We start from the raw sequence: 22,759 nt of genomic DNA, 5'->3' as shown, positions 1-22,759 counted from the left end.
GTCATGTGGCAAATTGTGACTTCTGCTGATTCTCCATCAATTGCATGAGCAGAACCTGAGTCTGCTGTTGTTGTTCTTCTTGCTGCTGTATCATGGCCATCTGCTGTTGCTCCCGTTACTAACACGTGCACCACCACCTCCATTTTCCTTATCCTCTCCATCAAACAAGGTAGGGTCAGTCAATATTATGAGGTTCATCTTTCTCTTCACTGGATCCCACATCTGCAGGTTCCCTCTTGCACAGAAGGATAGACCGTGGGATCCTGCCGGCTCACCATTCCCTCTCTTCAGTGGGCACCAAAGATCCACCTCACGCTTCTCTTATATCAGGGCACAATCAAAGTGCCCACATTCTACACCCTATGTCACAAGGGAGGGATTCTCCCCAGTTTCCAAGTATACACTGCCCCCCTCCAGTTTCCTTTAAGTAGGCTTATTGTTCAAAGACAGGTAAAACAAACACAAACAGTTCCTCATCTCACCCTTCTCAGCCAGTAATTTTTTAGCCAGTTCTGCTCTGCACTGGCTCTATTACCATTCTGGAAAAGCAGGTCGAAAAGAGAGAGCAAAAATGAAGTGGGGATGTTCCTAGCTCTTTATAGCCACCTTCGTCTGCTATGGACCATCACAAGCAGTTGAGGCCAGTTGAGTAGCTAGAGGTTAAAATGTCTGGATGGAGGCAGGATGTTCCTAGTGGAAGTTCCTGGACTCTCTAATTCACTTCTCATGCTGGTTCAACAAAACCAGAATTTCTTGATATTTAGTTTATAGGGCTGGGCCCATCTCTTTCTTCAGGCTGCTGCTCAAAAGGGAATTCAGTAGTTTGAAGTGTAATTTATATATTTTTCCTTTTGCTTAAAAGGCATAGCTTCTATTAACTGGAGCACATGCATTTGGAGACTTTGTCTGGAGAGTACTTCTAAATTACACAATAAATAAATCTGTCATGCTTTGGCTTTTTAGACTCATAGAGTTTAAGGCAAGAATGGACCACCAGACCATCTACACCATCCTCCTGCATATTTCAGGCCAGCAATACTACCCAGCACCCACACATTAACCCAACAACTGAAATTAGACCAAAGTATTACAGCCCTTGAGAGACTAGCCTACTATGTGCCTCAGACAGAGAATACGAGGGAATGAGGTGCAGCAGTGCCTGAGGCCCTTGAAATGGCAGGGAATAGATCCTGCCGAGGGACCAGCACCCCACACTGCAGAGGAAGGTGAAAAATCCCCAAGGTCACTGCCAATCTCACCTGGGGAAAAATTCCTTCCTGAACTCATATGTGGCAGTTGGTTAGACTCTGAGCATATGCAGGAGCTTTTCCAGCTCTAATTTCAATGGTTTTATTACAGTAAAAATAAGCCATCAATATATTAATTAGTATTTCTTGTCAATTTTCCCAATTAAACGGAATTATATTTGATGTCAGATATATCAGAATCTCTCATATTTCTAAAGGATTAAGACTTGAGTTAATAGGAATTTCCATCCTTGTATTTAGGTGAAATATTCTTATATTTCTAGATGGGCAAAATCTCTTAGTCCTACAGCAGTCACTCTTAAATTCATCCTGCGAATGCAAAGCCATTTCCTGTGGATTGTCTCTGGTCATTGAGTTCCATTAGGGATTTTTTTTTAAACCACACATCTGTGAAAGATAAAATAAGAACTTGAGGTTGTTTTAATTATTAAATAATTATTCCCTCATAGAAACATATACCAAGAGACAATATACAATATTACTGGACTTGATTATCATATCAATCTGAGAGGGTTGACTGGTATTGGGAGGATGGCTCAGCTCTCCTTAACACAGGGAGTGGACTGGTAAATTTTGATAATTTGGGAACAGATTATGACCCATCCTGAGGGCCCCTGTAGGGCAGAATCCTATGTCACTCCCTTATTCTTTTGCACTGGCTGCCTGTGTTGTAAATAGAAGCACAGGGGCAGTAGTAACCTTTGTGGGGTTGCTGATCCCCATCATACCCAGGACAGGGAGGGAGTGGGCAAGCAGAGGTAGAGGATTGGACCTGGTCCCACAATGCCCTGGTTGTCACAGCTGAACTGGTATGGAGGTGAAAGTAATCTGAACCAGTTGTAGGGAAGATACAGATTACTTTCCCCAGGGAAGCTGGTGAATGGGCCCTGAATACACCTATGGAACACAAATGTCAAGACATAATGAAATGATGCTTTATTTTCTAGGGTTGAGTTTTATGAAAACTATGACAACTGTGCATCCTGTATGGATTGAAAATTTATACTCATTAAGCCTGTTCATGGGAAAAATTCTGGATCCACAAGAAAGTGGTTGTCTGGCTAAAATGAAGGGACATCACCAGAATGAACATTATTTCTGTCAGTATGAGATAACATAGGCTCAGTGTATTTTGTTTACTTTTTTTTGTTTTGCTTTTGTTTAGGGTTCCATTAGGAAAATGAACACACAATAACTGGAAAGTATCAGAGGGGTAGCCGTGTTAGTCTGGATTTGTAAAAGCAGCAAAGAATCCTGTGGCACCTTATAGACTAACAGACGTTTTAGAGCATGAGCTTTCGTGGGTGAATACATGTCGGATGCATGCATGTATTCACCCACGAAAGCTCATGCTCTAAAACGTCTGTTAGTCTATAAGGTGCCACAAGATTCTTTGCTGCAATAACTGGAAAGAGTCTCAGGAAGTAACATGCAAAAATAAGTTAGTGACAACATCAAAGTACTACTGACATACACCAGGAAGAACTCATTAGCTCCATCAATCCAATAGTGAAATGTGTAACAGATGACCAAGTGAAACTGGAAGCTTCAGGAATATCACAGAACTATATAAATTAAAAGACCTGTTCGGTCATATTGGGTGACCAGAATTCCAGGATATGATTCTTCTAAATAGTAGAGTCTCTAGTTCAGTTTTAAAAATTGTAACTCAAGAGATGAGACTTTAACCATGTCTGTGAAGGATCACATAGATCTTACTTTTGCAGGGGGAAAAACAAGTTGCTCACTGCCAACCTTAAATTTTTTTTTCAATTTCATCACACTTCAATTATACTCCTGAGACAGCCATGAACAAATCCTTCATTCTGCTTGTTGATTTTATTTATCTGGTGCAAGCGTACTACATAATGCCTGTGATCCTCACTCCAAGTTAGACACGTTTAACTCTTTCCTCATAAATCAGTCCCTCCATCTGCTTAACCACTTTGTGTGGTATGGGGATATGAAAAGAATTCTAGACTTCAGGTCCAGATGACTAGCTCTTTATAATATGTTCAGTAAGTCTGTAGAAACAAACGCAAATTCTTTATATAGGGTAGAGAAAACTGTTTGAAGTGACTGCTGCCGGGAGTCAGAGTCAAATTATGTGGCTGGATTTTCAAATAGGCTGGATTATTCTATGGTTATAATCACCTTTTGTAGCTATATACGTGAAGATAAGGATAATAAATGGATTTTCTGCAATGTGCGCTATATGAGACTAAAGCCACCAGGAACTAAGTTGAAAGCCACCAGGAACATAAGATAGTGCAAAATACAGCTGGCTAATTTCTTAATTGTGTTGCTCCTATTATACATACATATTTCTTCACCCTCTCACTTCCCTGGTCCTTTTTGCATGAACAGAGAGCAATAATACCCGAAGTCCAAAGGCACAAACAATTCGATGTTTATTGGGGTGAACTTTCAGCAAGCATGATTCCAGTTTCCTTCCTTAGTGTCCCCCTTCCCAGCTCTGACACCACAGAGCCTTGCCTGTGTCCCTATTCCTGTTCCCATCCCCTGTTCCCATTTTCCCCTTTAGCAAGACATGATTTTAATTCCCCCATTCCCAGTCCCAGTCCCTGTTCCCATTTCCTCCCCCACTCCTTCCTGATTGACTGCAGACTATATTGTAAAACTTGAATTTTGTTTAGCTATACCGTAACCAATTATTTTACTGAAATTTAACTAAACAATCCTAACATATTGTAACATGGTTATTTAACCAATTATACCCCACCACCTTCATTGGTTTACACCCAACAAAATTAATTATACAGTAGACAGAAACAATTACAGAACCAGACAGAGACCATGCAAATAAACATACAAAACAATACAGAAGTGAGGATTTTACAACTATATTTATACAGACATAAGGGTTTTTTAGCTGTGTCTATTGATAAGTGAGTTCTTGCCAGACAGGATGCTATTAAACTAAGTTTCCATTTACATCTTCTAGGCTCTACCCTTTCTCTGGAGGTGAGAGGAATATCAGGACAGGATTGCATTTCTAATAGCCCAATAGCACCTTATTTCAATGTGACTAGTTTGGAATGTGAGGATGTGACCATACACTTCCCAGCTTATGGCTGCCTAACTACATCTTAGCTGACGGCCTTAGCCTGTCACAGTAAGAGAAGACCATTACACAGACAGTGATCTTGATTTTTCTTTTATACCTTTATAACTAGCTAAGTGATAAGAATACACCTAAATTCTTAAAGTATAGGCCTTTGCAGACAGGCCTGAATGTCTATATCCTAATACATACATTGTCTGAAAGCACAGCTTGTGATCCAGTGACATCTTCAGGTGAAGTTCAAGAGGTTGGTAATGAGCTAAAAAGACCACATTAGTTCCACAGAATTTCTGTATAGAGATTTTGTACACTGGTGGTTTGTAGTATTTCATGTAAATAGATGTGTTTGTTTTGTATTCTATAGGTGCCTTGATGTCTGAACAAGTGCCTTTTATTAATCTAAATGAAAAACAATACTTCTGTGGCATCTTCAGTCTGTGTTGAAATGATCTCAAAGTCTGGAGCAGTTTGCTATCAAAATGTGTTGAGCATCTGCTGAAAGTTAAATGGAAGTTGAAGATGTACATCAGCACTCAGGAGGCAGTCAGGCTCAGATCTTCCAAGTTGTAAATTTCAGTGGCAGTTAGGAGCCTAAATGTCTTGGAGGATCTGGGCATCAGTACTTTTCATGCCTAACTTATGGGCATGTTTATCTGATAGGGATCTTATGAACTCTTAATTATTGCACAGGGAACAGCACCGCTGCGTTGCTCATTTCAGTGTGTCTTCAGGGGTGACATGAGATCAATAAAACCTCCCACCTTTGTTTGGTGAATTTAGCCCCTTTATCTCTTCACAAATTATCCCAGAACAGTTCTATTTGATTTTTAGGACTCTGCTACACATAACTGTTAGATTAATTGTTTGTGCAAATAAACTTAAGCCTATGGGTTCCTCACAAAGTGTTTGATGTGAATTTTCAAGTATTTGCTGTTAGTGCAATATGATTGGTTTGGTTGGTGACTGGATAACTCACATGGTATTCTTTTTGTTCCCTGATTAGATGGCATACGCCTTATAAGCTATGTTCACTACCACCCAAAATACATTTAATTTTGTCTCTCAGTGCTGCGGATGAATTAAGGAGTCTCTATCCCTTCCACTGCCAGTCTTAGCACCAGGAAAGACTTCATAGATTCATTCACCGAATCATAGATTTTAAGGCCAGCAGGGACCATTAGGCCATCTAATCTGACATTCTGTCTATCTCAGGCCATAAAATTTCACCCTATTACCTCTGTACTGAGACCATTAACTCGGTTTTGGCCAAAGCATATCTTCTAGAAAGGTATTGAGTCTTGATTGAAGACATCAAGGGATTGAGAATCCACCACTTTCCTTGGTAGTTTGTTCCAGTTTTTAATCACCCTCACTGTTAAAAACGTATGCTTTAGTTTTAATAATTATTTATTATGTGCTTTTATTGAGGTAGCACCTAAAAATCACAACCATGGACCCAGCCGCTCATTATGGTAGGCATCCTACAAATACATAGCAAAAACATGGTCCCTGCCCTAAAGGGTTTACAATCTAAGCATAAGCAAAGAGATAACAGGTGAAGACAGACAAATGGAGAAACACAGGGAAACAATGGGATGCTATTTATCAGCATGACAGGCAGTGGTTTCAGCACATCCACTGCTGAGATTTTGTCAAGATTTTGTAGGCATGTATATATTTTAGTAGTTTGAGAGATGATAGGTGACCTGAGGATAGGTCAGGAAGGGCCTTTAAAGTGAAGACAGGTAATTGCTATTTGAAGTGATGAAAAAAGGGAGCCCCGTGAAAAGATACAAACAAAAGGGTAACATGGTTAAAGTGATGAGCTAGGAGAATGATCACTGCAGCAGAGCAAGATTGCATTTGTCAGGGCTAGACAGGAAGATGTCTTAGTAGTTGAGACATAAGATAACAGCCTGGAGTCTAGCAGTCTGGGTGGAGAGGAAAGGCCATATTCAGAGATGCTATGCAGGAAGAATTGACTGCTCAAGCCTATTCATTATGCTTCTCTTGGGATAATCTTTCTTATTCATTACTCTGACCACATCGTCCCTCTCTTTGTATCCCTTCATTGGCTTCATTAATCTTATTATGCACTATCCTGGAGTTCTGCTGAGGGATTTTTTTCTGTCCTGCAGATGGCAGTCTCTTTACAATCATGAGGATCCACAGCCATAGTTAATGCCACTGTAGAAGTTATCCTTATACGTCTTGATAATATTATTCCCAGGTAGTGTGGTATTTATTTATAGTTACAGAGCCTATGAAGATGAGTGCAGTATAAAAACATGCATAGATAGAGAGCTATTCACAAAATGATTAATGTTTATCTACCTTTGCTTTTCAAGATGTCTTTCTTCCCTCTTTGTGTTTTAACCCAGAATCTCAAAACATTTTGTCACTATAAATGTTTGTCATTGAAAAAACAAAACAAAACATTGTTTAAATAATAATTAAAAAGTGACCAAAAGGCTGCCAATAGCAGATAGGAGGTGCCACTGCATGGAGATATACGTGTGCACTTCTTTTTATCACCAAATCCATTCTTGGTTTATCCCAGGGCTCCCTGCCTATATGATGTCTGGTTTGCTCACACTGTGCACACACGGTGCTGTTCATAGAGCTGGTAGCCTTGCTGGTCCTGTGTAAGTACTGACACTTGTTGTATTTACTTCTAGATTTTTAGGGAATTCAAATGCTGGCGAAATGTGCTGGTCTGGTAGCCCCATGGAAAGTGATACCCTCTAAATATCCACAGAACCAATACACTAAGGACAGTTCAGTCTTCCAACAGGCAGACACCCCCACCCTCAAAACCCCAAGTGTCCCATCACAGATCATTTAAGATCTCTAGATTCTGCACTTAAAACTCACCAACCTATTTCCAACAGGCCATGAAAAAGCGTGATGGTAATTACTTTCAGTAAGTAGTGACCTGAGCTGGCTCCAGATCAGTGACCTAGAAGTTAAAAGCTCTGTATCCCATTTAAATATCACTCACATTTATTGTTCTGTTACGAAAGATCCCTTTACATACATGCATTTGATAATGGTAACATTCTGTTAAAACCAGCCCTTTAAAAGTGTGTCTTAATTGCTTATTTCACAGGAACACGCTACTAAAGTTGAACTTGTCAGTATATTGCAATCATGCTTGATCCTGAATAAAGCTGTAAAATGATGATGGCCAGACTTCCATCAAGTATTGCGGTTGTGAGCCCAGAGAGTGGTTAAGGTCAGAAAAATAACTATTCAAATGGTCTCATTTCTTACTCAATACACCTGCTCCTTGTGTGAATTCTGGGTCACATCTGCTTACTTTACTAGTAAAGTAATTTTTTTCCTCCTCTTTGCCCTGCAGTGTCCAGACACTTCTGGGAAAGGGTGCTAGGTTCTATTCTGGCTCATTCATTACTAACAGCATTGTTTACTAACTTCCGTTTACAAAATTCCAATGCCATCTTTACAGAGGCATTTGTCAGAAAATGATCATGTGGTAAATACAAATGTCCTTTCATATCATGACCTCCCTCAGTACAATTATCTTAAAATAGGAAACCACATATCACACATATTTATGAAGCAGTTCTGATTTGTAATCTATCCCAGTTTTCATTTTCCAGACTGTGTTTTGTGTGTGCTGTACAAAGATTAGAAATCCTTTATTAATCTGGGGAATTATGGCAATGTCTGATGTCACTGATATTAATTTCCTATCCTTGTGTGAATTTCCTTCTTATTTGTGACTTCAATTTTTCTTGTTGCAACTTAAGGTTTCTTCAGTGTGGTATGTTACTGAACAAAAGAATTATGTTACATCATGATGTGCAGATGCATGACAACTGTTTTTTTATGCCACAGGTGAAATACAAAAATATAGCAACACCAGTTTGGTAATCACATACACTGGTATTTTTCTTCATCTTCTCCTAGCCTTTACTTTTTGCAATGCAAAATGCACACATGTAGTCACACACCTACCCTGGATGCACACAAAAGAGAATGAATAACATAACAATAGCTAAAAGATCAAAACCATAATCTTGCTCTGGAAGGTTTTTAGTTCATTGCAGGTTTCTGAGCCTTTGGGGAGGGAACTGAAAGTCCCACCTTGGACCACAAAGATATGTAAGCCACTAAAAGCAATTGCTCAAAGAGTTTGAAAAAAATTAGAGTTTGTGTTTCAGAAGAATGAGGATGAATAAGAATAATGGTAAATAAGGCTGTAAATCCTCTATCCCAGAATGGGCACAATATAGAATAAGAGGGTTGGAAGAGACCTCAGGAGGTCATCTAGTTCAACCCCCTGCTCAAAGTAGGACCAATTCCCAACTAAATCATCCAGCCAGGGCTTTGTCAAGATGGGCCTTAAAAACCTCTAAGGATGGAGATTCCACCACCTCCCTAGGTAACCCATTCCAGTACTTCACCATCCTCTCAGTGAAATAGTTTCCTAATATCCCACCTAGACCCCCCCCCCACTGCAACTTGAGACCACTGCTTCTTTTTCTGTCATCTGCCACCACTGAGAAGAGCCGAGCTCCATCCTCTTTAGAGTCCCCCTACAGATAGCTGAAGGCTGCTATCAAATCCCCCCTCACTCTTCTCTTCTGCAGACTAAATAAGCCCAGTTCCCTCAGCCTCTACTCAAAAGTCATGTGTCCCAGCCCCCTAATCATTTTTGTTGCCCTCTGCTGGACTCTCTCCAATTTGTCCATATCCCTTCTGTAGCAGGTGGACTAAAACTGGACACGGTGCCGAATAGAGGGGAATAATCACTTCCCTCAATCTGCTGGCAATGCTCCTACTAATACAGCCCAATATGCCATTCTTGGCAACGAGGGCACACTACTGACTCATATCCATCTACTCGTCCACTGTAATCCCCAGGTCCTTTTCTGCAGAACTGCTGCTTATCCAGTTGGTCCCCAGCCTGTAGTGGTGCATGTGATTCCTCCATCCTAAGTGCAGGACTCTGCACTTGTCTTTGTTGAACCTCATCAGATTGCTTTTGGCCCAATCCTCCAATTTGTCTAGGTCACTCTGGACCCTATTCCTACCCTCCACTGTATCTACTTCTCCCCCCAGCTTAGTGTCATCTGCAAACTTGCTGAGGGTGCAATTCACCCAGAGGTTGTGGAATCCCCTATCCTGGAGGTTCTTAGGAGCACATTAAACAAAAACTGTCAGGGATGGTCTAGATTTACTTGATGCTGCTTCTGTGTGGAAGGATGGACAAGATGACCTCTTCAGGTTCTGTGCAGCCCGTGCAGGTTCCATACAGCCCTGTGATTGGTCAGTGGACTCATTGGACTGTGGCATTAGCTGTGTCTACCAGAGATTCCCTAAAGCCAGAGGAATCCTCAGCTGCTCAGTTTAAGAAGTTTTTATGGTGACTTCACATAAGTGGAGAGGCACAAAGGTGCCATCTCAGAGACTGGCCCGGTGTGGATTGGTTCATTTTTACCATAGCTGATTAAAGAATATATGTGAAAATGTCATAGACAGTTTCATTGTGTGAGTTGTCTAAATGATCTCAGAGGTTTTTTTCTCCCAATTTTTTATCATAATTTTCAAAAGCTCAATGTTCAAAGTCTTTAATTGATTTTTGTTTAATTTTTGAAAAACTCAAAAGTGAATCATCAAAATTAGCAATACAAACAACCAAAAACATCTACCAAACCAAACCAAAACAATAAAGACAAGCCAAAACATAGTTGCTGGTGAAATTTTTTTGCAAAACAAAAACAATTGAGAAAATCCACAATGTTTTTACCAAAAAATTCATTTTCAAAAAAAGGATCATTTTTTTCTGAAAAGAAAATTGAACAAAACATTCAACCAGCAATAATATATATCTTTGTCTTACAATCAAGAGTTAGTGTAATCTTTTATTTTCTTCATTTAAATCCAATTACGTTTCCATATGTACACTATTAAATATAAATATGTCTTTAAACAATAAGAAGGTGCACCTGGAAAGATGAGATTAGACCTAGCCAACACACAAAGATATAAAATAGTTTCAGCAGCCATTCTCATCTACAGTCTTTCATCTGAAGATGGTAGATACCAAAGCCGGCATTCTCAGCACTACCTCTGTAGCTCTGAATGGCTAAAGAAGAGGTAGAGAACGAAAATTAATCTGGCTCTAAGATGAATGAGATGTGCTTGTTCTGTTATTGGGATTTGAAATGTTTAGCAGACATTAAAGGTGCTGAAAGATCAGATGAAGAACAGCACAAGGGGCATGCCAGGCTCAGTCCATGATGAGATTCTCAACACTAGACCACAAATTGAGTTTAATCTCCTAAAGTCTGTAATACTGAGGTCTAATTCTGGTTGTCGGGGTTAGTGTCTGGGGTGCTGGGAGGTGTTTGTGCCCTGTGTTATACAGATCAGACTGGATGATCTGGGGTTCCTTCTGCCCTGAAGCTGTATGACTAAATTTCTGGGTTCAAATCTCACACCAAGAGGTGGGCTTGTCTCTAAAACAGAAATGGTAGAGTAATACCAGAGGACTGTCCCCCTGCATGGTGGTGGGAAAAGAGAGGTCGAGCCACACATTTAGAGCCACCCTGTCTCTCCACTGGCCCAAGAATAGCTCAACATAGGTGCCTCCTGTATGCTATCATGCAGAGCACACATGAAGCTGGGGTTGGTGAAAAACTGTATTGTGTAGTCACATAGTTAGGCCCCACTAGAGCTGGCCAGGAAACAGAATTTCAGTTCTGTGAAATAAATTTTGTTCATTCTGAATTGGAATGAGAATGAGAATGGTCTGCAGGAACATTTTGGTGTTTCCAGAATGAAATATGCTGCCCACCAGGTGGGCTACCAAAGAGTTGGGGAGTCTGGGGAGGCAGGCAGCAGGGGAGCTGATGTGCAGCAAGCACTAGCCCCAAACCCTAGTGCTGCAGAACTGCCTCACTGCGGGTTCAGGATTTTCCTCTAAACATAGAAGCAGCAAATCTCAGTTTAGCTGTGTGTGTATTTCCTGTAAGAGTTCAGTTGTAACACTGGTGAGTGAGTAATTCTTCCTTTTTCAGCTTGTCCTCTGCAGGACAGTCAGACTCTCAGTTTCTCTCTCCTACTGGGATTATTTAATACACCAGAAAAGAACAATAGAATGACAGATGTGCAGGAAGAGGACGGATACACCATTTTAAACCATCCATACCAAAATCCAATGAACATTGACATACGTCCATGCAACAACCAAGGTATCATTGCTCCATATATTTTGCATTTTCATTGTTAGAGTAGGTAATTACTCTATATACAATTTATCCTATCTAATTCAGTAAATGAGCAATAGTTGTCTTTACAGAATGTGTATCTATGTCTATACAATACTTATATTGTATTTCCTCTGATAAAATTAGTTTAGTAATTGCAGTGAAAATGCATGAGGACTGTGTACATAGAATCATAGAAATGTAGGACTGGAAGGAACAACAATTGGTCATCTAGTCCAGTCCCCTGCACTCAACGCAGGACTAGATAATAACTAGACTATCCCTGACAAGTGTTTGTCTAACCTGTTCTTAAAAACCTCCGGTGATGGAGATTCCACAACCTCCCTAGGCAATATATTCCAGTGCTTAGCCTCCCTGACAGAAAGATTTTCCTAATGTCCAACCTAAACTATCCTTGCTGCAGTTGAAGACCATTGCTTCTTGTCCTAACCTCAGAGGTTAAGAAGAACAATTGTTCACCTTCCTCATTGTAACAATCTTTTATATACTTGAAAACTGCTATCATGTCCCCACTCAGTCTTTTATCTAGACTAAACAAACCCCATTTTTCCAATCTTTCTTGATAGATCATGCTTTCTAGACTTTAATCATTTTTGTTGCTCTCCTCTGGACTTTCTTCAGTTTGTCCCACATCTTTCCTGAAATGTGGCACCCAGAACTGGACACAATAATTCAGTGGAGGCCTTATCAGCATGGAGTAGAGTGGAAGAATTACTTCTTGTGTCTTGTTTACAACACTCCTGCTGGTACAACCAGAATGATGTTTGGGTTTTTTTGGAACAGTGTTACACTGTTGACTCATATTTAGTTTGTGGTCCACTGTGACCACTAGATACCTTTCTGCAGTACTCCTTCCTAGGCAGTTGTTTCTCATGTTGTATGTGTGAAACTGATTATTCCTTCCTAAATGGAGTACTTTCCATTTGTCCTTACTGAATTTTATCCTATTTATTTCAAACCATTTCTCCAGTTTATCCAAATTAATTCTATCCTCCAAAGCACTTGCAGCCCCTCCCAGCTTGGTATCGTCTGCAAACTTTAAAAGTGTATTTTCTATGCCATTATCTATATGCATAGTATGGAAGGCATTATTCATGACAATTGCTGAGGCATTATAGGTTCTGATATTTTTTGTCTCTAACATGACATAGGATTTCCAAATTGAGCTCTGGCAGTTAGGAGCCAGCCCTGATCTAGATTTCATTATTTTGGTATGGCTTGCTTGTAATTTCACACAGAGCATTTGTGGCAGAGGCAGAACAATATGATTTTAATGCAAAATAGTATGTTTAAACCTCAAGCTCCGCTCTCTTGGGTCCCACTTTAATATATTTTAAGGTCAAAAGGCACCACTGTGATCATCAAATCTGACCTCCTGTATAACACAGGCCATAGGACTTTCCTGAAGTAATTCATGTGTGAATCCACACTACTCATGGTAAGTTGAAGGTGTATAATTTCAAGGACCTGTTGAATTCAATCAGATTTATATGATTGCTTAAAGTTAAGTGCTTTGCTGAATTAGTGCCTGAATCTGTAGATTACATAGATTCTGGGAACTCTCTGCATCCTCTTCAGAAAGGATTAAATCCAATTTGTAGGTTTTTAGTCAAACACTTCTCTTTTCTGTTAATGGTGACATAGCAGAAACATGTGGTGCTGCCACAAAAGAGATATGTGTCATTTTTGTCCTTCTAATTCAGAGAATTACCAGAACATTCCATGAGTGACATTACATCCCATATTATTTATGGAAATATGTTTACAATATGAATATAACTAAAATATATTTTATGCAAGATGGGTCTTGTAAGGTATCATTGGAAAAGTTATAATTTACTGAATGTGATTATCCAATGTGAATGCATGTATCATTTCTGTATCTAAAGTGAGGAATATTGACTATGTAACAATTACAACTGTGTATGTATTTGGGAGACACCCAAAAGACAACAGGCCATTAGACTTGAAGGGCCATTAGGAAGAAACAATAAGACTCTGAAGCTAGTAATTGCTCTCCTTCCTGAGAGGCGTCCTGGGATGTAGCTGTGACACTAATCATCTATTGGGGATCGATTTATTGCATCTAGTGTAGACGTGATAAAATCGATCCCCGATCGCTCTGCCGTTGACTCTGTAACTCCACCGTGGTGAGAGACAAAAGCGGAGTCGATGGGGGAGCAGCAGCGGTCTACTCGCCGCTGTCCTCATGGCAAGGTTAATTGACCTAAGATACACCGACTTCAGTTATGCTGTTCATGTAGCTGAAGTTGCGTATCTTAGGTCGACCCCTCCCCCAGTGTAGACCTAGCCTTGGTCAGAGGGTCCTGTCACCTGCTACTAAACACCATCTTGGACTTCTAATAATTTTCCAATAAAAGGAGGGGGAGGTCAAGACTCGGAAACAAAAGATTCCTACCTTATGTAAATCTTATTTAATGCTGGGGAGTAAGTTAATCTGGACTCTCCCTTCATTGTCGTCCTGCGTAAGAAGAAAGGCTGCTAAAAGTACCTAAAGAGACAAAGGAACTGAGACAGAGGAGTCTAGTCTGTAAAGAGAAATAATTGGGACTCTAAGCTACAGAAACTCTGCAACTTGCCTAAAAACAACATTTAGGATGAGAAATTCTTGAAACCGGTCTCTTTAAGATCTTAAGCTTAGTAACAGTGTTTTGTTTTATTTGCTTGGTAATCTTTTCTTCTGTTTGCTATCCCTTATAATCACTTGAAATCTGGCTTTTATAGTTAATAAACTTGTATTTGTTTATTATTAAACTCAGTTTGTGCAATTTCTAACTGTGGGTGGGGTTGGCAAGAAGTTGTGCATATCTGCCTCCACATTGAAGGAGGGGACGAATTTATGAGCTTATGTTGAATAGATTTCTCTACAGCACAAGACAATATTTTTTTGAGTGTACTTTCCAGAGGGGAGCTGCAGTTGAGTGCTGGGTGATTTCCTAGCTGAATCTTCTCATAGAGAGCTGTTTACAGACTCTGTGTGATTCTATAGCTGTTGCATCCCTACCTGTGTGTGTGTGTGCTGCCAGAGGCTGGAGATCCTAATTCAGCAAAACTGGGAGAGGGAGCCCAGGCTAGTGGAGCAGGCAGGCTCAGTGAAATCCCAATACATCAGATGGCATCCCAGAAGAGGGGGGGGTCTAACCTGTGACACCAAGGTTTCACCATTTTTAGATTATAGGAATCCTGAACCTGTCTGATTTATCCTCCACTTAGTTCAGTATCTCATGTCCAACAATAACCTACAACAAATATGTAAGAGAAGGCACAACCCCCTGTAAAGGTCCCTTTTCTTCCTCTCAGCTTCCATTGGAGTTGAACCTGGCACTCAAATAGTCACTGAAAATATTTGATAGTGAAGAAAAGCAAAGTGTTTTTAAAAAGGTATTTAGTAGTGAAACCAGATGGCTACTAACAGGGGATGGGAAGCATCACTGCACTGAGGGAGAGGGGTTCACTTCTCTACTGCACTGAATCTATTGTTGATTTCTCCCAGGGCTCTCTGCTCCTGTCTTCACATGGCGTCCAGTTGCCCTGACTTTGTTCACACTGTGCCTGGTGCTGGTCATAGGACTGATGGCCACGTGTAAGTATTGATACAGTATTTATTTATTTTAATATTCTTAGGGAATTCCAGCATTAGTGAAAAGTGCTTGTTTGGCAGGAGCCATCCAACAAGACAATCTGAACTCTTGCTGCCCATGGAAATTGCTGTCTCCCCATCTACCACTGGCACTGCATATCCATTAAGATTGTCAAGTATCACTAAAAAATCTGCAATGAAAATACACCCATTCATTTCACATATGCCACTGATAATAGTGACTTTCATATGGTAGCGACTTGAGCTGAATCTAGATCAGTGACCTAGAAATGAAGGTGATAAATATAAATGATGTTATCTGGACCGGTGATCTGCTAGATCACTCCAATCCTTGACTCTGGGAGCCAGCCTTACCCTGCTCTGCTGTGAGAACCCCCACTCCTGGGCTGTTCATGCACAACGTCTGGCATGTAAGCTGCTCCTTGGATTGTGCAACCAAATGACACTAGCCAATATCTTTGGTCCCAGACACAACCCTAGGAACCTCCATCTTGCAGTGTCCAGTTATGCCTGGATCACTCAAATTCCTGGGGCGCTCCCTGTTTTTCAATCTAGTCCAGTTTCACTCTGTTACCCTGAAAAGTCTCAGATTTATTTGGGGCTTTATGACAATGCATGCTGTCATCTTAATTACCCACCATAGAACATAGGAATTGCCATTCAAGAACAGATACTTCAGAGAAAGGTGTAAGAAATTCTGTAGCAGGTAGTGATAGGATAACGCTCCCCAGAATGAAAGTTTCTTCCAACACCCATTAACCTGGGATTCATTTACACCCTGAAGCATGAAGGTTTAAATCCCTTCCAAGACTTTTTGGTTTTCATAATCTTTGTTATTGTAATCATGGATACTGTAGTTGTTCATATCAATGGTTAACCTTTTCTTGAGTTCTGCTAAGCTCCTGGCCTCTGTGATATCTTATCATAATTAGTTCCACAGGTTAATGGTACATCGTGCAAACAAGTAATTCCTTCTATATATCTGAAATGTGCTTCATTTCAATTTCATTGACTGAGCCCTGGTTCTTGTATATTGAGAGAGAGTTAACAGAAATGCCTGACCCACTTTCTCTATACCATTCATTATTCTGTGCTCCTATATCACACCCTTTCTTATTTGTCACCTCTCCATGTTAAACAGTCCCAATCTTTACCACTTCTTTTCATACAGAAGTTTTTCTGTGCCTCTAATCATCCTCATCGCCTTTCTCTGAATCTCTTCTCTTTCTGTTCAAGTGTTTTGAGCTAAATGCATCTACACTAGAGGTTTTCATCAGCAAAGCTCTGTCGGTCACAAATCACATCCCATCACTCCCTGACCAACATGATTATGCTGGCAAAAGTTTGTAGTGTATATTATATATTAAGGGGTTCCAAAATAAGACTGAATAGTTCCAAATTCTCCCTCCAGTATGTACTTCTTTGTATCTACCATCATGTTGCTCATTCACCTGTAAGATCATTCTCTGATTAAACTACTTATTACTGTGACTTATTTGTGATGTTTTTACATCCTGGCATCCTTTCAATATGTGATGCTATTGCATCTAATGTTCATGGAGTTGCATCAGAGAACATTGGTGTTGCAACATGATATGAAAAAGCAAATGCTGTGCAGCAGCTTCACAATTGCTTTGTAAAATATCTCACTGGATGATGTTTTTGTGCATTTCAGTTTTCCATGTTTCCAAGACCTATAAGGAGGGAAGGTGGATGCAAGAAATGCGAGAGCGTTTGTGTTTGGAAGGGGAGGAGCACAATAAGAATAATGGTAAATGGGGTTCTTATCCACAGGGCTGATGGCCTGTATACCCTCTATCGGAAAGGAGAAGAGAACGGTAATGAGGGTTGTTGCTAGAACATACATTTGTAATAAAATATTTTCTAGATAGAATGATCTTCTTAATCAGTTGATCCATAAATAGACAGAGAGATAATCAGAAAGAGAATGTTTTACTGCCACGCATTTGGGATGACTGCAAAACCATGTGAGAAATATAGACTTGTATAATGCACAAAACTATCATGTATGATGTAAATTTCCGAGTAAACCTCAACTCAGCCTTAACTTTGGGTTGTGACTGATGCTTCTATAATGCCACATATTTTACAGAAAAACGGTTTCAGAAATGGATTAGTTATTTCTTTATGAATTAATTAATTAAATTGCACATCATGAGTGAAGACCTCAATCCCCAGAACAGATATTATCATGAACAGCAACAGTGCAAGATTGCTGAATAAACCACTTCCTTTAAGGGTGTCCTTAAGGGGATGCTTCTAGGGATGAGAGGGCAGTTCAGTCTATGTGGACCATTTACTCTTTCTCCTCTCTGTTGAAACTACCAATGAGGATAACTATTGACAGTTACTATGATGAATGCAAAGTCTGCAACTGACCAGTAGAAACTGGACTGAGACTCAGTCCAAGGTACTGTCATCATATGGTAACTGAACCCTATAGTGATGCTGGTTAATGTCTGTTGAGAACCTATGGTGACTACAGTGTAGGATTTGAGGGAGGGATGGGTGAGATGTATTGGAAAATAGTGGGGAAAATAAGCAAAAGTAATCTACAGTAATATAGAGGAAACCGAGAAGGTGAGGTAATCTATCTCCATGCTCAAAAAATTGATTTTATTGCCTAGATAGAGCTGGTGGCCTCAGTCATGGGCACCAGGAACAGATAATGATGGGCAATAAACTCGCTGGACTCGTTCACCTGTTGTGCAGTGAAGTGTTAAATTAAACAGTTTCTGACTTTCCCTCATGACCTGTAGAATCATAAAAGTGAAATATTGGAAGACCTTAAACCACAGGCCACATTTTGTTCTTTTCCTCCCTTTTCTCCACATAGCCAGTTCAGGATTGTTCACTACAGTATATTCTCTACGGGTTGGTCCAAAGAAGGTAGAAATATATCAAGAAATGGGGATTCAACCACTTTCTTTGGGAAACTATTTCATAGTCTAATAAATCACCAGTCAAAGGAATCCACATCACACATGCCACACAGGAGTATCACATGGGGGGTCTCAGTCAAAATGTGACATAACATATGATTCATTCTGAAAATTCTCAAATGGGGCCAAATCCTGAAGTCTTTACCCAGAATTTATGTAGCTTTTACTCCATCAAACTCCTTTTGCTCTTAATGAGTGGTTGTCTGAATAAAGAGTGACTCAAATATGAGTAAGGACCTCAGGATTGGGCCCATGAATAATTAGTGGCATATACATTACAGGTCTCCATTAATTTGCTCTCTCAAGTTAATGGCTGTAGGGTCTGTGTTCTTCACTTAAGAGTTCAGGATGAAACAGAATGATGGTTTCCTTCTGTTCTAGGACCAATATGTACACTCTGCCCCACAAACTGGCAATGGGCAGGAGGCAACATCTGTTTCTACATTTCAAACCGGAAGGAGACCTGGCAGCATAGTCAGGAGTTCTGTTCCTCGCAGAATGCCACCCTTTTCATGCTGAAAGAGAAGAAGAATCTGGTATAGGCCTATCCTACTGTGTTTATCTTTTATCTATATGTAACTTTTCTCAAGTCTCCAAAATTCAGAAAATTCATTTTGATGAGGAACATTATAATGCAGGATGCTATTAAGGAAATAGGAGGCATGAGTTTCTTGAATCACGCTATGGTTATGATCCATGGATCTTCTGCTCTGGAGACCACCTTCTGCCTGCTGCAAGGAGAAGTGGTTGATCAGTGCTCTAACAAGAATTGTTGTACTTCTGGCTATTGGAGGAACCAAGTATAAGCGGTCCACACTTGCAAGTCAGGTGGGCAGACATAGTTCTTAATGGGAGGTGTAGATTATGATGACTGGATATGGGTTTTAGGAGATTCTAATTTTGAAGTTGCCCCTTTTCCTTCTTTTTTACTACCATAATATTAACAGTAATTGATTTCCATTAGCTTTTTTTGAACCTACAAAATTAAGTAAAAAAGTATTATTTCCTTATTTCCTCACAGGAGTATGTACCTCAAATCGATAAAAAACAATATTACTGGATAGGGTTATCATATAAACCTGATGGCTGGTTTTGGGTAGATAACACAGCTCTTTCTACAAAGAGAAGGGACTGGTAAGTTTCCACATCTTAATCTTCAGTAGTTTACATCTTTGCATGTATAATATTATGTCTCAGTAGCAGAGAGAGATTATATTTCCAGTTTTACTGATCTGCACAAAACTTCAGTGTGAAGGCTTCATGCTGGAATCCAGTGCCAGTGCCATCTGTACCTCACATGCACTTTAAGGTTGGGCTCCAAAAAAGTGCTGCAGGAGAAAGGAGGGGCTTAGTATTCTAGAAGGAAAGCGGGCAATCAGGGGAGCAGAAAGGTAATGAATTGGTACCACACATCACTGAGTGCCACAGTTAGACCCACCCAGTTTGAAAAGCATCCCTAATCTCATTCCAGCCTTCCTCCCAGATACCAAGCCCTCCTGCACCCACTTCCCCTCAGACACAGACAGGCTCCCAAACTTAATCATCTGTCCCTCATAATTATTAGCTGGGGGAAATTCTGAATCCATATTCCACTCCTTCCAAAGGTAGTAAAGGTGGGTAGTTAATATGAGAACTGTCTTTGGGGTTGCAATGGTTGTGGAAGGCAGGTCTGGTGCCCTGCAGATAAGAGCTCTGCACTGCCATGCTGGAAACATAAATTCAGTTCCTTTATTCTTCCTGTGTCTGGGCTGGGAGTGTTGTGTAGAATCTCCTGTGTACTGTTTGACTAGGCAATGGCATTTTAGTTTCTACATCCAAGCCGTTCTCAGATCTGGCTGCGGCTTGAAGCACTGTGGATGATAGGCCCAATGATCTAAGAGTTGGTGCTCTGCACTGTCCTCAGGGTGACCTAGATTATAATCCCATTCCTGAACACACTATCTCACAACTTCTGGGCCAGAAGGCGCACTCAAGAAGCATGACCATTGCCCTCAGGTTCAGTTCTTTGCACCACCAAACTCTTCAACAGTTTGAAGAAACATTTCATTGAGAAAGCAGCGAAGAGTCCTGTGGCACCTTATAGACTAACAGACATATTCGAGCATGAGCTTTCGTGGATGAATACCCACTTCGTCAGACGAAGTGATCCGACGAAGTGGGTATTCACCCACGAAAGCTCATGCTCCAATACGTCTCTTAGTCTATAAGGTGCCACAGGACTCTTTGTTGCTTTTACAGATCCAGACTAACATGGCTACCCCTCTGATACATTTCACTGAGAGTGACTCAATCAATTTTTGTGATTATGGGGTTGACAGTGACTATGCATTATTTACAGAACTTGAATTGGCAGGATGTAATAGAATGGTGCTTTATTTTCTAGGATTGTTTTGTCCTATGGTGAAAACTGTGCATATCTGTACTATCATCATTTGAAAGTTTATAACAGTAAGAACTGTAATGTAAAGTACCCCTGGATCTGTGAGAAGGCAGCTGTCCAGATGACCTAAAGAGACAATCAGCTGAAGAAACACTGGAAGAGCATCAATGAGTTCTGCTTTCAGTGGTAGTCGTGTTAGTCTGTATCAGCAAAATGCAAAAAAACACAGCTACCACTGAAACCTGTCACCATGCAAGGCACTGAATTTAGCCGTATGAAGTGGAAATCCATCAGCTTCATGAAAAAACTCATCACACAAGGACTCCTGTTTTTTTTTCAATGAGTTCTGATTTTCTTCTGCAGCTTTCACAAAATGACGGTTCACAGTGATATTTAAATAGAGCCAAAACCAGAACCCTTGCTTGCTTACTTGCAAATTAAGAAACAGAAACATGCCTAGGAAGTCTCTGGCAGATATAAGGTACCAGCAGTATCAAACAGCTACTGACACACACGAGAGAGAAGGTTCATGCACAGTAAATCTAGTTCTGAAATGTGTAACTGTTGCAGAAGTGAAACAAATAACTTCAGACAAAAAATAAGGTTACAGGAATTAGACATGAAAAAGACCTATGTGACCACCTATTGTCAATCCCTGGGAACTCACTACATATCTGTTCACTACAGTATATTCTCCAAGGCTTTATCTGGTCTATTTTAAATGATTCAAGTGATGAGACTATCACTGCTTCCATTTGGGAGGACATACAACCTTCTAATAGATCTCAGTGTTAAATATTTCCTGATACTTCATCTTCATTTTCATCACACTTACTCCTAGTTACTGTATAACTCTTCAGTGACCCAAAGCAACTCATCTTCCACCTTCTACTCTTCAGAGACTTGTGCAAGATTATTGTAGCCCTTTGGGTTCTTAGTCATTACTTGGCTCTGCATCATTTCCTCATAGTTCAGTTCTTCCAGCCTCTTGATCATTTTGTGTAGCATGGGGCTGTAAAAAGTGCTCTACATTCCAATTCCATATGATTACCTCTTTACTGAGGTAATATCATTTTAATACAGTGCCTAGGAACTCTCTGGCACTCGCTGGCAACAGACATTAGAGTCAAATACTGCAGTTAAATTTTTGAAAGGAGTGGGTTATTATGTACAGAATAAGTTTTGTAGTTATGCCAGGGAAGATGAGGATAATCATTAGATTTCTGCTATGAGCTCGACTTGGCATTACACCTAAAAAACCCTGATACAGAACACATGGCCTCTTAATTAACAATGCTCCTAATATAGAGCATGTTACCCCTGAGTAAGAGAAGCCTTTTCTGAAGGGGCATGTGGAGGTCGGGTGATCCTGTAGAGGGTTAGGAAAAATATTAATTTCTGATGGTGGGGCAGCTGAATGTTTGTCTGTATCTTTGTAATACACACATACCTTGATTTTTAGACGGATGTCTTTTATAACTCCAAATAAATTATACCTTGTACTTCTATGGCACCTTTCATCAAAAGATCTCAAAGCACTTTATACATGTGAATGAATGGCGCCTCATGACATCCACGTGTGATACTGTAAAAGTTGATACCAGATACCACAGTAACAGATCTCAGATTTAAACGGAAGTCTACTTGTGATGGCGTTTTCAGTGAGGGGAACTTACCTCTGCAACACAGTCCCTGGATTTGTTTCAAGGAATCTCTATGTTCTTAGGTTTATCCTGGGGGAATGTGTTAATTGGGTGAAGTAGAAGAGAGATTTTTGAGGCATTTGTATGATTTTTGGATGTACATTGTCCTTTGGAAGTTTTATGTAATTTATTTCAAACCCATTTATGTACTCAAAGCTCTACTGGTACAAATACATTAAAAATGAGGTGTCTGAATGCAATGTTCCAAGTGCAGTGTCACCTGAACCACATAGAAAATTACTGTCACATCCCTGTCTGTGACATGACACCTCAAAGTATGAAGCCCTAAACTACAATGGCCTTTGGGGTATCATTAGGGTGATCAAATAGCAAACATGAAAAATCAGTACAGGGGGTGGGAGGAAATAGGTGCCTATATAAGAAAAAGTCCCAAATATTGAGCCTGTCCCTACACAATTGGGACATCTGGTCACCCTAGCTATCATATCATGTGGCAAATTCATATCTAATTGACTGTC

The 22,759-nt window shown here is 40.2% G+C and overlaps 1 protein-coding gene across 1 annotated transcript; it reads left to right on the top strand.

Annotated features, from left to right (window-relative positions):
- The first annotated feature begins 9,593 nt into the window (after window positions 1-9,593).
- LOC120371104 (C-type lectin domain family 12 member A-like) lies at window positions 9,594-22,759 on the top strand. Its single transcript, XM_039486666.1, has 7 exons — window positions 9,594-9,648; window positions 11,403-11,576; window positions 15,127-15,216; window positions 16,910-17,005; window positions 18,579-18,733; window positions 19,219-19,331; window positions 20,581-22,759. The coding sequence occupies exons 1-7, from the start codon at window positions 9,594-9,596 to the stop codon at window positions 20,705-20,707; spliced, it is 810 nt and encodes a 269-aa protein (XP_039342600.1). The 3' UTR covers window positions 20,708-22,759.

The sequence above is a fragment of the Mauremys reevesii genome, linkage group 1 (assembly GCF_016161935.1).
Source record: "Mauremys reevesii isolate NIE-2019 linkage group 1, ASM1616193v1, whole genome shotgun sequence".
NCBI lineage: Eukaryota > Metazoa > Chordata > Testudines > Geoemydidae > Mauremys > Mauremys reevesii.
This window is presented reverse-complemented; position numbering and strand designations above follow the sequence as displayed.